Source organism: Lathamus discolor, chromosome 5, assembly GCF_037157495.1.
Source record: "Lathamus discolor isolate bLatDis1 chromosome 5, bLatDis1.hap1, whole genome shotgun sequence".
NCBI classification, from domain to species: Eukaryota; Metazoa; Chordata; class Aves; order Psittaciformes; family Psittacidae; genus Lathamus; species Lathamus discolor.
The window spans coordinates 1228579-1243318 of record NC_088888.1 but is presented as its reverse complement, the minus strand read 5'-3'; the positions used below and the strand labels follow the sequence as shown (position 1 = coordinate 1243318).

The 14740-nt window shown below is 41.7% G+C and overlaps 1 protein-coding gene and 1 long non-coding RNA gene across 2 annotated transcripts in view; one reads left to right on the top strand and one right to left on the bottom strand.

Moving 5' to 3' along the window:
- LOC136014552 (uncharacterized) overlaps window positions 1–12936 on the top strand; it is a 15286-nt gene extending 2350 nt beyond the window's left edge. Inside the window, exons 2-4 of the long non-coding RNA XR_010612768.1 lie at window positions 168–699; window positions 1049–1122; window positions 12680–12936. This is a non-coding gene — a long non-coding RNA (uncharacterized LOC136014552). The remainder of the gene's footprint in view (window positions 1–167; window positions 700–1048; window positions 1123–12679) is intronic.
- On the bottom strand, window positions 7770–14740 carry MRPS10 (mitochondrial ribosomal protein S10). Its single transcript, XM_065679309.1, has 7 exons — window positions 14642–14740; window positions 11429–11487; window positions 11259–11328; window positions 9969–10108; window positions 9403–9511; window positions 8258–8347; window positions 7770–7986 (listed from the first exon to the last, which is right to left on the bottom strand). Exons 1-7 carry the CDS (start codon window positions 14675–14677, stop codon window positions 7900–7902), a joined length of 591 nt encoding a protein of 196 aa, XP_065535381.1. The 5' UTR covers window positions 14678–14740; the 3' UTR covers window positions 7770–7899.

The window sequence follows — 14740 nt, the reverse complement described above, 5'->3', positions numbered from 1 at the left end:
TGCCTTGCTGTGCTATTTGCATAAATGTGGAGAATAACAAGAAAATAAATACCAGTGAAAATAAAAAAGCAGAGCCATGACCAAATACAGGGTTTGGCAGCTGCTGACTTGAAATATAAAATGAAATTTATCACAAAAAACCGTCAAAACCTTCCACTTGCTCACAGGGCACTTAACATATCATAACTGGTCCTCTGCACAAGACCACAAGCCCTTCTGGAACTAGTCCGGCCCCGGAACTGTGAGGATCGAGCATGACTTTCTTGGTGAAAGAATGACTATTCTCCTCACCAGGTAACACAATCACCCTTGGAAGCCAACTGGAGGGGCTATGCTGACCTATGAAAGAGCAGAGCATGGCTGTAGTTAAGGTGACAGAGTTTTAAAACTCCTTTTTCCCTCCCTTTCTGGAATTAATGATCAACAAAAAGTTATTCAGCCAAATAATTTTACTTCTCTATGCAAGTTTCTTGTTTGTTTAGTCTTAATTTAGCTAAGAACAGAACTGCTGGGTGGTTTTGTATTAAACATCTGTTCTCAAACAGCCAGATCTAGCCTAATATTCTTACTTTGCTGATGGAAACTAAGCTTAGAAACTGCTTTGCCACTGCTTTTGTTTTTCTTTTTGCCAGTGTGAGCTGTATTTCAAGTGATGGTGTTGAAAATCAAGCTGCAATTCTTTTGGGAATAAAATGGCTGGTATGTTTACTGAACCTGTAATTTCTTACACTGTGGTTACTATAATGTATTGATACCATTAACTTAGTATTCTTTAAAGAACTACCAAGCTTACACACTGAAAAAATACGGAATACGGAGAAGACACCATCTTAAATGCAATGTCTCTCAAAATGTTTTTTTGGGGGAACATTTTAGAAAGATCCAAGATACATTAATCACATAAGCTAGCTGAATCCACGCGCTGCCTATAGCAACATTAGCTTAAAAACTCCCAACCCCACAAACATTTATGTGGAAGCATTTATAATACAACAGCTACATGTTACCTGCCAGCTTGGTGAATATGTGCCTTCCAGCTTTTTGCCAGAAATGGGAAACTGAAGGTGAAAGAAGGGAATGAAGACACAGCCCTAAGCCTCCTGCAGCCACCCACAAAAATGGGTATGTTCTTTTCAGCATTCCAAACTCGTTCTGCAATACATCCATGCCTGGTTTGCTAAAAATGGATTGGAGAGACCATGTAAGGCCAGGTTCTCCAAGCCTGGGTACCCTGCATTGGGAGAGGCTATCAAGTGTTTCAAAGTGAATGTCTAGATTTGAATGTGATGCTAGAGAAAAGAGAAGACACATCTGATTTCCTCTGCTTCCGGGTGGGTGCTAACATCAGGGAAGAATTTGTAAGTTTAGAATTGATCTTGTTCCAAATACTAGAATTCATTTTTCTTCCAAGTAGTTACTGAACTAATCTATGGGTTTATTTTTTTATGTTCCCTCTTGGATAATGCAGAAAGATAGTTTTGGTCTCAAAGATTCACCACTGCATTTGATTTCTGATGTCAGACTAAACCCTCTACTGTAATTTCTTAGCAGCATGACCACCACAGGCTAAAGCAGCTCTAATCAGTTCTAGGTATTTGAAGTTGCTGTACATGTTTGGAGTCATCTTGGTGTTGGTTATGATGGCACTGTGTCTCCACAATGTAGATATTTTAACCTTCTCTGAGCAAAAGGTGAAACCTTTGTACTCCAATGGTTATGGAGAAAAGCCCTATAAATATTTTCAGTAACTAAGGTAGGAAACCCTATTATTTTGAACTAGAAGTTCTTTACTGTGAGGGTGCTGAGGCACTGGCACAGGGTGCCCAGAGAAGCTGTGGCTGCCCCATCTCTGGAAGTGTTCAGGGCCAGGTTAGACACAGGGGCTTGGAGCAAGCTGCTCTAGTGGAAGGTGTCCCAGCCCATGGCAGGGGATTGGAACTGGATGAGCTTTAATGTCCTTTCTAAACCCAACTATTCTGTGATTCTATGATTCTAATACTGAAGCAAAGAGTATTTACATGGCAGAAGGGAATGAAAGATGAGTGATAATAATGTGCTGACATATGAAAGCCCTTGCATCAGCAGATGAACTTTTTGATACTCTTAAAGTGGTATTTTATTGAAGTAGAAAGAAAACATGCACTGTTTATCTACAGTGTTTCTTTTAATGCAGTAGTGTTTCCAAAGAAAGGTCTTTTCTTTGGGAGAAGTAGGAATTTCAGATTGAACTGAGACAGCAACTTCTTTTTCAGGGATGCAAAACCCCAAATCCCGTACTGCTTCACATACAAAAGCATGTAGAAAAATGTTACAGAAATGTGCTGTGTGCGCTGACCTGGACTAATAAACTGCTTGAATTAAAAGGGTTTTCCATACTCTTACTGTAGATGAAATATCCCATTCCTGTATCTTACAGAAACTGGGTCAGTTGAGGCACTGAATATACATGGGCACACAGTGGTACACCCATTCCCTGGTGCATTCTGTCACACGAGCTCCTTGGAGTGCCTTAGGGATTTGTCATGGTTGGCTTATAAATTACTGTCAGAAATGCAACTTTCTAATTTGAAGGGATAGATATTAGACTCTGCCTGTTTTAGTGCAGTTTGATCTAAGACAAGAGCAGACTTGAAGCACTTAACTACAGCTTTCTATTACGTTCCCTTGGACTGGCTGTATTTTCCATGGAATAAAATACAGATAGCAGTTAATTTCCTGGCACATGAAATGCAGACTGGCAGGAAAGGCTTCTAAAGAGAGAAGCTTGCTGTATAGTCACATTAAGTGGAGACCTCATAGCAGCCTCCCAGTATCTGAAGGCGGCCTACAGGAATGCTGGAGAGGGACTCTTCCTCAGAGACTGTAGCGATAGGACAAGGGGTGATTGGTTCAAACTGAAACAGGGGAAGTTCAGGTTAGATCTAAGGCAGAAGCTCTTCCCTGTGAGGGTGCTGAGGCGCTGGCACAGGGTGCCCAGAGAAGCTGTGGCTGCCCCATCCCTGGCAGTGTTCAAGGCCAGGCTGGACAGAGCCTTATGTGACATGGTCTAGTGTGAGACATCCCTGCCTATGGCAGGGGGTGAAACTGGATGATCTTAAGACCCTTTCCAACCCAAACTATTCTGTGATTAGAATCATAGAATCATAGAATAGTTAGGGTTGGAAAGGACCTCAAGATCATCCAGTTCCAACCCCCCTGCCATGGGCAGGGACACCTCACACTAAACCATCCCACCCAAGGCTTCGTCCAACCTGGCCTTGAACACTGCCAGGGATGGAGCACTCACAACCTCCCTGGGCAACCGATTCCAGTGTCTCACCACCCTTACAGGAAAGAATTTCCTCCTTATATCCAATCTAAATTTACCTGTTTAAGTTTTAACCCATTGCCCCTTGTCCTGTCACTACAGACCCTGACGAAGAGTCCCTCCCCAGCATCCCTATAGGCCTGCTTCTATGATTAAAGCTAACAGGCAATTAAGTTCCAGTGGTATGATTAAGACTAACTGTAGAAACCAAACCTGAGGTAACATTGCAAGCATGACTGATAACCCTTGGCATGTGTAAGAAAGGGAAACATGCTCTAAAGCACTTAGATGAAATGCTGAGAAAAATTTCATACTACATCCTTAAATACCATAGTACATGATACAGAAATTACTGTTCACTAATTGGTTTTGCACTGAAAGCTATGGTCATATGCAAATGAGCACTGGGTGTCTTGGAAATGCAGGGCAATATAGGCTGGTTTAAAAATATCTTTAATCCATAAGTAATAGGATTTTGCCACAACTGGCTCTGAGCAGAGCCTTCCTGACAACTTTGAAATGGCTCAAAGAAAAGTAAGATCAGTGAATGCTTTGGATTTAGTTTTATGTCATTCTACAAACCTGAATGTTTTATAAACAGCTGTTATATCTTGTTTACATAATACACTGGCTGTATATTTTTGGACATCTAAAGTAGGCTGGCAGCAGTTAGTCACAAAGTATTTGTGGAAGGAAATCCACCTCCAGCTTGCTGGCAGTGCCCAAGGGTTTTAAAGACTGAATGTACTCAAAAACTTGCCAGTTCCAGTGCCAATATTTAGCAGAGCTCCTATTCAGATTGAGACAGTCTAACCACTGATGGAACGAAGAAGTTTCACTGTTGGATCTGGAAACTGCTTTCAGGATACTTTTCTTAGTATTTGCTACCACTCTGTGGGTTTTTGTAACAACTTTACATGGCATCTATTTGCTATGACCCTTGGGAAAGCATTTTCTCATACTAGCAGATAGTGCTAGACACCTACCCTTACAAGCTGGAGGATGGTTATAAAGCAGTCTTCTGACTGTGAGTAACCCCACTCAGAAAGGAACCATTTTCTTTCTGTTAATGCAAATAGTTTAGGTTGTCTGCCTTACCCTTTAAACAAGAGAAAATGGTATAAAGTATTCACTCATCAGTCTGTGTTCTTGAGCATTTTCAGGTTTTTTCTACTGAAGATGTTCTTAAGGGCTCAGTGACAGTACACCAGCAGGCTAGAACAGAATACAGCTATGTGCACAGGGGCAGGAGTGTGATCTGATTTCAGACTATAGGTGTCTACCCTTGAATGCCACACGCAGATTACAGGGAAACCTGAACTGGGGGCAGGGAAAGAAAGGTAATGAGGTTGAAGGTTTATTGTTGCCTGAGTTCATACATAGGAAAACTTCATCTAGAAAGACAGAGCACTGGCTTAACCAAGCATTTTAAAATCTCTTTGGAACAACTGTCTTGGGTCAAACTTGTTTGCTAGATAGGACTGATGAAGTATGAGCTGTGGCAAGAGCAGCACTATTCAGAATCTGTGTCCTGATTAGAGGGTGGGACTGCAGACTACTAGATAGTGAAAGTCAAGGCTTTGCTACTGCAAGCCATCAAGTCTTCTCATCCATCTTTCCTTCATAAAAAAGTGATGGAACTGATCCCCAGGATTTAGTGCATGACTGAAATCCTCTCCCTCTCTCTTTAAGGGGGAAGTGCTCACATAAAGTGACACAGAGTGGTTTGACTCTTTCAGATTCAAACTGGAGTTCTAGGAAGGCAGGAATGCTTTGCTGTGATGCACAGAACATCCTCTGTGGCATATGCTGCCTTTACTTCAGGGCATGAAATTCTGGCAATTTTGCTGTATCAATGCAACAGCTGGCATTTAGACAGGAATCATTTAAGCTTTGGATGTCTCACTTACAAGAACACAACGCAGCATGTTTGAATACTGATGTTTAAAAGTGGTATGAAGCATGGCATTTTTATTAGCATCCTCTAAAAATCAATTGAAAATTTTCTGATTGAAAATGAGATGATATGGTCAGCTCAGTAGGTAGAAAGATGACTTGAGACAAGACCTAAAGCAATGACTGGAGTGTTGCTGTTGGTACTTCCTGAGGTGGCAGAAAGCAAAACTGCAGAACTGAGTTAAAAGAATGGGAAAAGAAGAATGGAAATAGTTTATGCAAAGTTTTAATGAGGATCACAACCATGTTGTGAAAGTCAGAAGCCACATTAATGGACAGCAAAAGATGATGACAGTGTATTGCACAGTTACAGTGTTATGCAAATGCATAAGTAGAGATAAAGACAAAGATGTTGTTATGCTTTAGGAAACACCTAAATGTGAAGGTGTCGTGGTTTAAACAAAAGTCATCCATAAATCACACAGTCGCTCTCTCACTCCTCCCCCTTCTTGCCCTCCCCTACTCACAGAGGGACGGAGAGGAGAATCGAAAAGAATGCAACTCCCACGGGTTGAGATAAGAACAGTTTAGTAACTAAGGTATAACACAAATCACTACTGCTACCACCAATAATAATAAAGATAAAGGAAATAACAAGAGGCGGAGAATACAACACCTCAGCACCAGCCGACCGGTAACTCCCCCACCCCATCCAGCCGAGCACCGACCGGTAACTCGTCCAACCCTGCAGTCCTAGCCCTTCCGGGTAACTCCCAGTTACATGCTGGGCATGCCGTGCTGTGGTATGGAATACCTCTTTGGTCAGTTTGGGTCAGGTGTCCTGTCTCTGCTTTCTCCCAGCCTCCTCTCCTCCCTGGCAGAGCATGAGGCTCTGAAAGTCCTTGGCCAGACCAAACATTTGAGCAGCAACTGAAAACATTGGCTTTATCAACGCTGTTCCCAGGCCAAAAAATCAAAACACAGCACTGTACTAGCTACTAAGAAGGAGAAAAATGACTGCTGCTGCTGAACCCAGGACAGAAGGGGAAGATAGAGGAAGCAGGGAAGGATCACAATCTTAAAAGGGAGGAAGTTTCATACAGAGAAACATATGGAAGAGAAGTGTGGCCTAGTGGGGTTAGTAGATGGCACTATTAGTAAACATGGGTCTATAACACCAGATGCTGCACAGGTCATTCTAATTTCTCAGGGTGGAGATGCCCTGTGATGGCAGTTAGCTACAGCTCTGAAAACACAGCTAAGGTCCAGATATCACTCTGAAAGCACACTGGCTTTTCCCAACATATAACGAAGCTGTATGCTTTATAAGCTTCCTCTCTATCACGAGTGATACCAGCAATATTGACTGTTGACTGTCATGAAGCATTTCTTCTGGAACAGCTTTGGGCCTCTCTACAGCTAGAAAATGCAGATAATCTTCAAGCACAAGCCTGGTTTCTTGTCTTCCAGCTGTTTCCCATTAAGACTGTCCATTTCTGTCTGATAACAACACTGGACTTCTTTGCTTTTGTGACTGCATAGAGCTTTGAGTGCTTGGGAAGAACGATCCAGCCTCTCTAGATGTCTTGTCCTGTGACCCAGTTGGCTATTCCTTCTGTAAATTCTTTTAATAGCAGTCAGATCCGAGCACTCCCTTAATACTGGAGCAGACTCCTGCAGCTGTGTCTTTCCTGCTAACCTAGTAAAGGTAGAAGTGCTTAATGCAGTCTGAAGTTAAAATTGATGATGGCTTTGCACTTAGTATTATCTTCTTCAATTCATGGTGAACTAACCTTCAAAGCATTTGACTAATTTGCTATTTGTTCTGTTTTTCTCCTCTAAGCATAAGTAGTGTCCAGCTAGATGACGTTTACTCAATAACCAACCCAGCCATCTTAGAAAAAGGCCACACCTTTCCTTGTAGTGAACTAAAACACTTAGTGCACCCTTCGTCCTACTCATACTCACTCCTTCTAGTAACCATTTGCTTTGTAATGCGGTTCTGCAAGCAGTTAATTTCAGTTAGCGATGTAAGCCTGTGGAAGTCTCAAATTTATACTGTGATCACTGTGTTCTGTTAAGAAGCAGTTACTAAGACTATTGGAACAGTAATGAGACTATTGGAACAGTAGGAGCCTAGAAAAGTCTCAGGATGCCTCACTGTCCTCCAAGATCATGCGGTTTGACTTACTACAAGTTAATATGCACGTACATATCTGCATGCTGTATGTACACCTGAGATTCAGTTACTTCAAAGGAGCTATAGTAAAAAATGTGTATCAATCTAGCATCCACAACATTAAACACTGCACAAACATGAAGTGGATTCTGCAAGTACTTCAGAATTCAGAAGCCATTTAGTATTAAAAGGAGATTCTGATTTTTATCTGTATATTGTATATATATATATATATGTATATATATATATATACATGCACTTTTAAAAACAAATTTTCACTTTCTACAAACATATTATAGATGACCATAGTTCTTGATCACAGAGCATAGTCAAACTTCTTCACTTTACAGCCGCTCAGTCTACATGTACTGGAGTTGTGATCAAGAGTAACTTGATGAAACAAGAGTTTATTAATTACTTTATAAAAGAATTTTTATTTAACAGTAGACCATCTCAGTAAATTAAGTTGATAGAAGCGACTAATTTCAGCAGCAATGGAGCCAAGTACCTGGTAAGTTCATGACTTGACTTGAGTTTCTTCTACTTGAGGTGCTGTATCCCAAACTGGTTCCTTAATGTGTTCAGGTACTTTCTCTATCTTAGTCTAAAAGGGAAGCAAAATAACCATATATTATACCAATTGGTTAACACCTAACTGCTTTGCTTTATTTAGTCAGGTTTGAGATAGGCACCAGATTAGAAATGCCACCTAGTGACGTTGTCAAGCAATGCAGCCTCTCTACTGTTCCAATAGTTTGGAAAATGTTCCTTCCAAACTAAACACGTTTCCTCTGCTGATGCAGACTTTGGTAATGAATGGTACTTGCATCTGGACGTAGTTTCATAACGGTTAATAATGTGATGTGGAAACTTACCTTTTTTACCTCCATGGCCACCCCTTCAGGTAAGTTTCGTTGCACATACTCCAAGTAAACTGCAGCAGTACTGCCTGTTATGTATTTTAACTGAAACAGAAGTAACGTTCTTTTAATGAGCTACTATTATTAATATTACAAGCAGAATACAAAAGTTTGCCCAAGCTTCTCTAGCTCTTGCTATGGGACCAAACATCTTACAGGATGGCAGCTGCCGTAACACTGAACAGAGGCAGTTGACCTGTTGACAACTCTCACAGAAGTACGAAGTAGTTATTTCACTCCACAATGCACTAATTATGATGGAAGGCATGGATTATAACACTGCACATATCAGATAAAATTAATTACAGGTTATGCAAAAATTACTGGCTTCCGTATATTCTCAAAGTTCATGCTTATTACAAATCCTGGAACTCCAGAATTCCATTGAATTATTGATTTTCCAGTTTCTCCTGGATGGCAAAGCCAGTGCTTATGGTCTGTGGGCAGCCATTTGTACTGCATGAATGTCTGGGGGCTTCAAGTCCCATTCTGCTAAGCACTGTTACAGTAAGAAACCCAGTAACCACAAAATACAGGCAGTAAACCTTTCTTCTAAGAAAGTCGACCACAGCTGCATTCTAAACCATACACAAGTCTGTGTCATCAGCCATAGAGCTGGTGGTTTGTACACGCTTCCTTTCTTCTATTTCCCCCACGCAGTTCTAGTTTACCACATGATGCTGGCATATGGCAAAGCCGTGCATTTTCAAAAGCATCAGACAAACTTATAAAGAAGAGAACCCTTGGTGACTAGTAATGGCAATGATTTAGCTGCATCTTGCTCTCATCCCACTGATTCTTGGACGGCAAGAACATAAAACATATTGATAACCCTCCATTCTACCTTTCTTTAATCATTCTTTCAGCTGTTAAGATGTCAAAATCAGCCTTTTAATCAAAAAAATATGTTGGCTGTACATTCAGAATAACTTGTGTTACATTGGCTATACCTAGGTCAGCTCTTCTATGCCATTCCTTGAACTCTCCTCCCCAACCCAAGTAACCAGGAGGTTTGTGTTCACTCCTGAACTAACATCTATTAACATGTTTAAATTGTGTTCCTAGAACATACTTGTTTTGCTCTTTTGTATCTTTCTTACCTCCAAACACAGGTAATGTGTTCTCATTTCATACTGAACTCTGTGCTTCTTGTAAATATGTACAGATTTTAAGAGAGTCAATCGTTCTATCGTCTTCGGAGGGTTGTATCTGAGCAAAGCACAAAATGTCATTTTATATAATTTTATACTTTATATAAAGTAATACAAATTATCTGAACAATTATGCTACAATCCTTGTTCTTATTTAGAAGATCTACAAGGAAGTATTAGACACTGTTAAGTTTATAATTAACCCACATGGGTATGGTTAATACTTGGGTATTAACCAAAATTAGTTCAGCGAAGCTACAGCACTGCCAAGTATACTTAAGAGTACTGTCAATACCCTTTACGTAGTTAAAATGCACTTCTACTATTGCAGTGCAGAGTGTAGAACTCCTGCTGCTTTCTCATCACTGTGCTGCCATCCAAGAAGAGTAAGATTTATAATCTGAGAAAAAATGTCAGATTACAGTTGTTTCTTCTGAAAAAAGCACAGAACCTGAATTACAGGAGTGACATAAGAAGCATCTGACACCACATCCCTCTACAGATCAGTTACTTACACTTTTTCAATAGAGATGCCAAGTTCTTTAGCTGCAAGCACTGCAAAATATTCATAGCTGTCCAACACAGCCTTATCGTGGCCTTTAACTAGAAGTGATAATCTCTTGTACAGTATTTCTGGCTCATCTGAAATAGATACCTGCATTTTGAAAGAAAGGACACAAGTTACTACTCCACGCTCTCCTTAGCTAACACATGCCCCACACATTTTCTTAGCCTGGGTGCCCCATTTGTAAAAGCAGAAAAAGCCCCCACTGCTAGCTGCTTGTTTTAGTTTATCTGCAAAAAGGTGGCAGTAATACCTTGATGGACAGTTCTTACTCTTATCAGGGAAAACAGAAGTGTGAAGAGCTACCCAACCTCTGAACATTTAGATTAGATTTCTTGATCAGAAAAAGGAAGTGAATGCCAGATAAGGAAAACAACACTAGCAAAGGCAAGAATGAAACTCTCACAGAGACCTGTAACTGCCGGTACTAACTCCTTTCATCCCTCAGTGTTAAAGCAACTCTGGAGCAGCAACATTTGTATTTTAAACAGCAGTGTGAGCATACCTGAAATTCTCAGACTTCACTTGGATATGGACAGTAACTAGAACATTACCAACAGTAACCGTAAGTCTCACTTTACTAAGTCAGTTTGTAAGTTATAGTTGACTTTCAATTCCCGATGGCCTGGGCTACTAATCACCTGAAAAGCCTTGATGTGTGCAGGAAGCACAGACTGTCCCACAGGTTTACTCCCAGTTTACAGTTTAGCACAGTAAATCCAGCATGTACCAGACACAGTAGGAAGGCTGGGTCTGTACTTTAGATCTACTACTGCCTTTACATTGTGGCTGGCTTGCATATGTCATACAGACTGAGCATGTGTTTCTGACATCCTCCTCAAAGTCAAGGCATTCAGATTCTAAAAGCAAGATAACCAACTCATGCCTTCATGAGCTTCCCACCTCCTCGGCCCTGGGCTCCCAGCTTCCAAGCCAGAGACAAAGGCCTTAGCCTAAGATACTGCAGGCATTGAACTGAGTGTGGCCAAAAAGATGGTATTTTACAGAGTTACAGCTGCACAGAAAACAAGAACAGTGATTAAGAGGCAACTGTGGGCTACAGAATCTTGCCGGGCAAGGGAGGGGAAATCTCAACTACCAATAATCTAAATTTCTTTCTTTATGGCAAATTTGACATCATTAAGACAGAACTTCAAAAAGCAGCAATAAAGGAAGTTTTTCTGTCCGCCCTCTTTATTACTACGACAACATAGAAAATATCATTCTATAAAACACTTACCAAAGGATTAGTCTTAGGCTCCTGTGTATCAACATGGGATCCAGCCAGTCGTGCTCCCAAGCTGGAGTTTCTACAAACGTGGTAATGGGAAAGCATAAAGTAAGTTGTTAAAGTCGGGTATTTTTCGGGATTGTGGATGAGAAGCAGAAAGGAGGGCCTTTTATACTTACAGAAGAAAACACTGCTTTTGCATAATTCTGCTTGCATAACTGACAGGAAAAGCTGATCCCTGTATAAAACAAATAGGTTATGCTGAGTTTTTTTCCCCAGCTCTAAAGTAGCTGGTTAATACAGGTTTATTAAAGATTACTTTTTTGCACACCAGAGCATAACACAATCCTAGGCATTGATCTGCCAAACTAGAAAGTCTGCTTTATCAGAAAATGCCAGAAAACAGAAGTATGGAAATGTATTTTAGTATATAACAGCACCTAAAAAAAGGGAACACATTAAGGGCACAATGCAACAGAAAGTTCCTTGTGGTTTTGAAAACTTGTTCTTTTGAAGAAAACATTTAAAACCTTCTAACAAGTAAATGAGCCATATTTAAAAGATAACATGATTTTTTCTGTGTTAAAAGGGGAATACAACTGTTAATCAAGATGCAACATTACTGTCTTTCATACTAAAATAATGGCTCCCTTCTGAACATTATGTGGCTTCCAGCTCCCTTCCACTAATTCTCAGTTTGGCAAAGTTACAGACTACTTAAGGGGAAGGAAAAAAAAGGTGGGGGAACCAGAACACTCTCTTGCTTAAGAGAAACTCAGGGCTGCAGCAGAATGCTGAAGCAAAATTAGCTACTTATCCAGCCCCTTGCTACTCTTATTTAACAGGTGCCACAGTCACAGCTTAAAGAGAGCAGACACATATCCCACACATTAGTTATGTAGGTGGCTGTATGATCAAAACATCAGAAAGCAGCCAAAATTGACACTTTTCCAGGTAAACTCAATTTAGTAGCTCATGGATATGAGTAACTATTAGGTCCCATACCTTCTCCAGAATGCATTATATATTAATTATAGATCAGCAGTTAATGAAAGTGTTTTCTGAAATCATTGTGCCTCGTTCACTATTTATCCCACAAATTCTACATCCAATAAGGAAGATGACAGCAGGAAGAGTTTCCCATTTACAAAGCAGCCTCTTGTCTGGAGAGCACAGCTCAATGTCTCCCCTTAGGCAAGCCTTCCAAATCCAGATGCTCACAGACAAGTGCTGGTGTTACATTCTTAAGTGCATGACACAATAAGCAACTTCAGGAGTACTGAACATTTGCCACTATAGTTGATAACCATTCCAAATGCTTCAAAGTTCATGTTGGGAACTACTTGAGCCTTAATACCTAAAACTAAAAAAAAAAAATATACCTGACAAAATTACCATGTTCTCTGCACCTTATTTCTCTATCTCTGAAGTAAGAACACTGCCTCCCTTTCATTCAACACCAATATGAAGTACACTAACATCATCAGCTGACATCACTTTAGGAAGCAGACAGGCCCATGAGCATAAAAGACTGTATTCAGTGTACAGCAACTGTGAGTGAAGGACATGGCACAGAACCTGACCCCAGATGACAGATGTAAGACTACTGGTTGGAACTGCAACTAAAAGCAGTATCTGTCTTGTGTGTGTGTGTGTGTACACAGTCTCTCCTATGTATTATTTTACTTCTAACTGCTTTACCTTGTGATATGGATTTATTACTTGTATGCAAAGGTATGTACACTCATATCATATTTTAGTCTTTATCACATGATCATGAATAAAACAAAGCGTAATGATGTTCTATCCCACATACTAAGCTCCACAGCCTTTACAACATTCCATGACTGTGCATAGTATTCCCACCAGGTCATCTCCTTTTGTTACTAGTTATGCACGTAAGCACCAAATAAAAAGGTTTTGTAAACTAGATTAGAGGTGCTCTGTGCAATTTTGACAAAATGACATGATGAGTACCCCAGGTAGCAAAGATGGCATTCATTAGGCAATAAAGTATATTTTCATAGAACCCGAGACTGGTTTGGGTTGGAAGAGACCTTAAAGCTCATCCAGTTCCAACCCCTGCCACGGGCAGGGACCCCTTCCACTGGAGCAGCTTGCTCCAAGCCCCTGTGTCCAACCTGGCCTTGAGCACTGCCAGGGATGGGGCAGCCACAGCTTCTCTGGGCACCCTGTGCCAGCGCCTCAGCACCCTCACAGGGAAGAGCTTCTGCCTAAGAGCTCATCTCAGTCTCCCCTCGGGCAGGTTCAAGCCATTCCCCTTGGCCTGTCCCTACAGGCCCTTGTCCCAAGCCCCTCTCCAGGTTCCCTGCAGCCCCTTTAGGCACTGGAGCTGCTCTCAGGTCTCCCCTTCAGGAGCCTTCTCCTCTCCAGGCTGCCCCAGCCCAGCTCTCTCAGCCTGGCTCCGGAGCAGAGCTGCTCCAGCCCTCGCAGCATCTCCATGGCCTCCTCTGGCCTTGCTCCAACAGCTCCACGTCCCTCTTGTGTCGGGTTATTTTATCAGCTTCCTTCACTCCCTGGTTTAAACATACTTGATGTGCTCTTGCTAATGGCCATCATAATAGGTAAAAAGGACACTCAGACTGCAACACTTCAAGAACTCCATCTCCTGCGTGAAACAAGGCCTTGCACAAAACAAAATTACCCCTCTCCTAATGCAAAACAGCCTTCATTCTCTTTGGGTGTTGGATTCTGGAGTACCCAGGAGGAGACACATGCCTGAAGGGTGAGCAAGTCCAGAACACGGCACATATACAGATGAAAAGAGGTTAAGGCTTCAGAGAACGAACAGGAAATCTCCATTGTAAACTTGCCTCACCTTGAAAGAAAGCAATCACTCTTCAGAAAACAAAACCAGCAGAAAACACTGCTGGTGTAAAAAGTTTTCCTTTTTTGTTCTTTTACATCATAGCTTCAAGAGTTGAAACTTTAAGACTAGAGACAGATGGGCTTCGCTTGTTTCTATGTGTGTGTTACACATATAAATCACAGTCAGTACCATACAGGTTCTGATCTGCATCCAGTATTTAAAAGGCTTGGACTAGATAAGCGTTGAACCCAAACTGTTCTAGGATTCTATGACTTCCAAGTTACCTCTAATTCACTAGCCCTAACAGTGACTGCCGCAAAACCAGACGGCAGAACAGGCTTCTGAGGACCTGCCACATTGAGGGGAAGAAGCGCATCCCCACGCTGTAAACCCCAACCAAACAGCCAAAGGGAAGCCACACGGCCACCTCCCTTGCCCGACGGAGCCCACCGAGGCTCCCAACTCCGCGGCTGCCCCAGCTCTCCTTCTCCCCTCGGGCGTGAAGCCGCTGAAGGAAAAGATGAAGGAGAACTGAGCACACTCATCCCCCGTCCCACCTCACCTGCCAGAGCCGCCGGCACAACCGCCCCGCCGCCATCTTGCCTCCGCCCCAACCCGACGACCATAGCGAGCGACCCGGAAGGGGAAGAGCGGCCTCCTC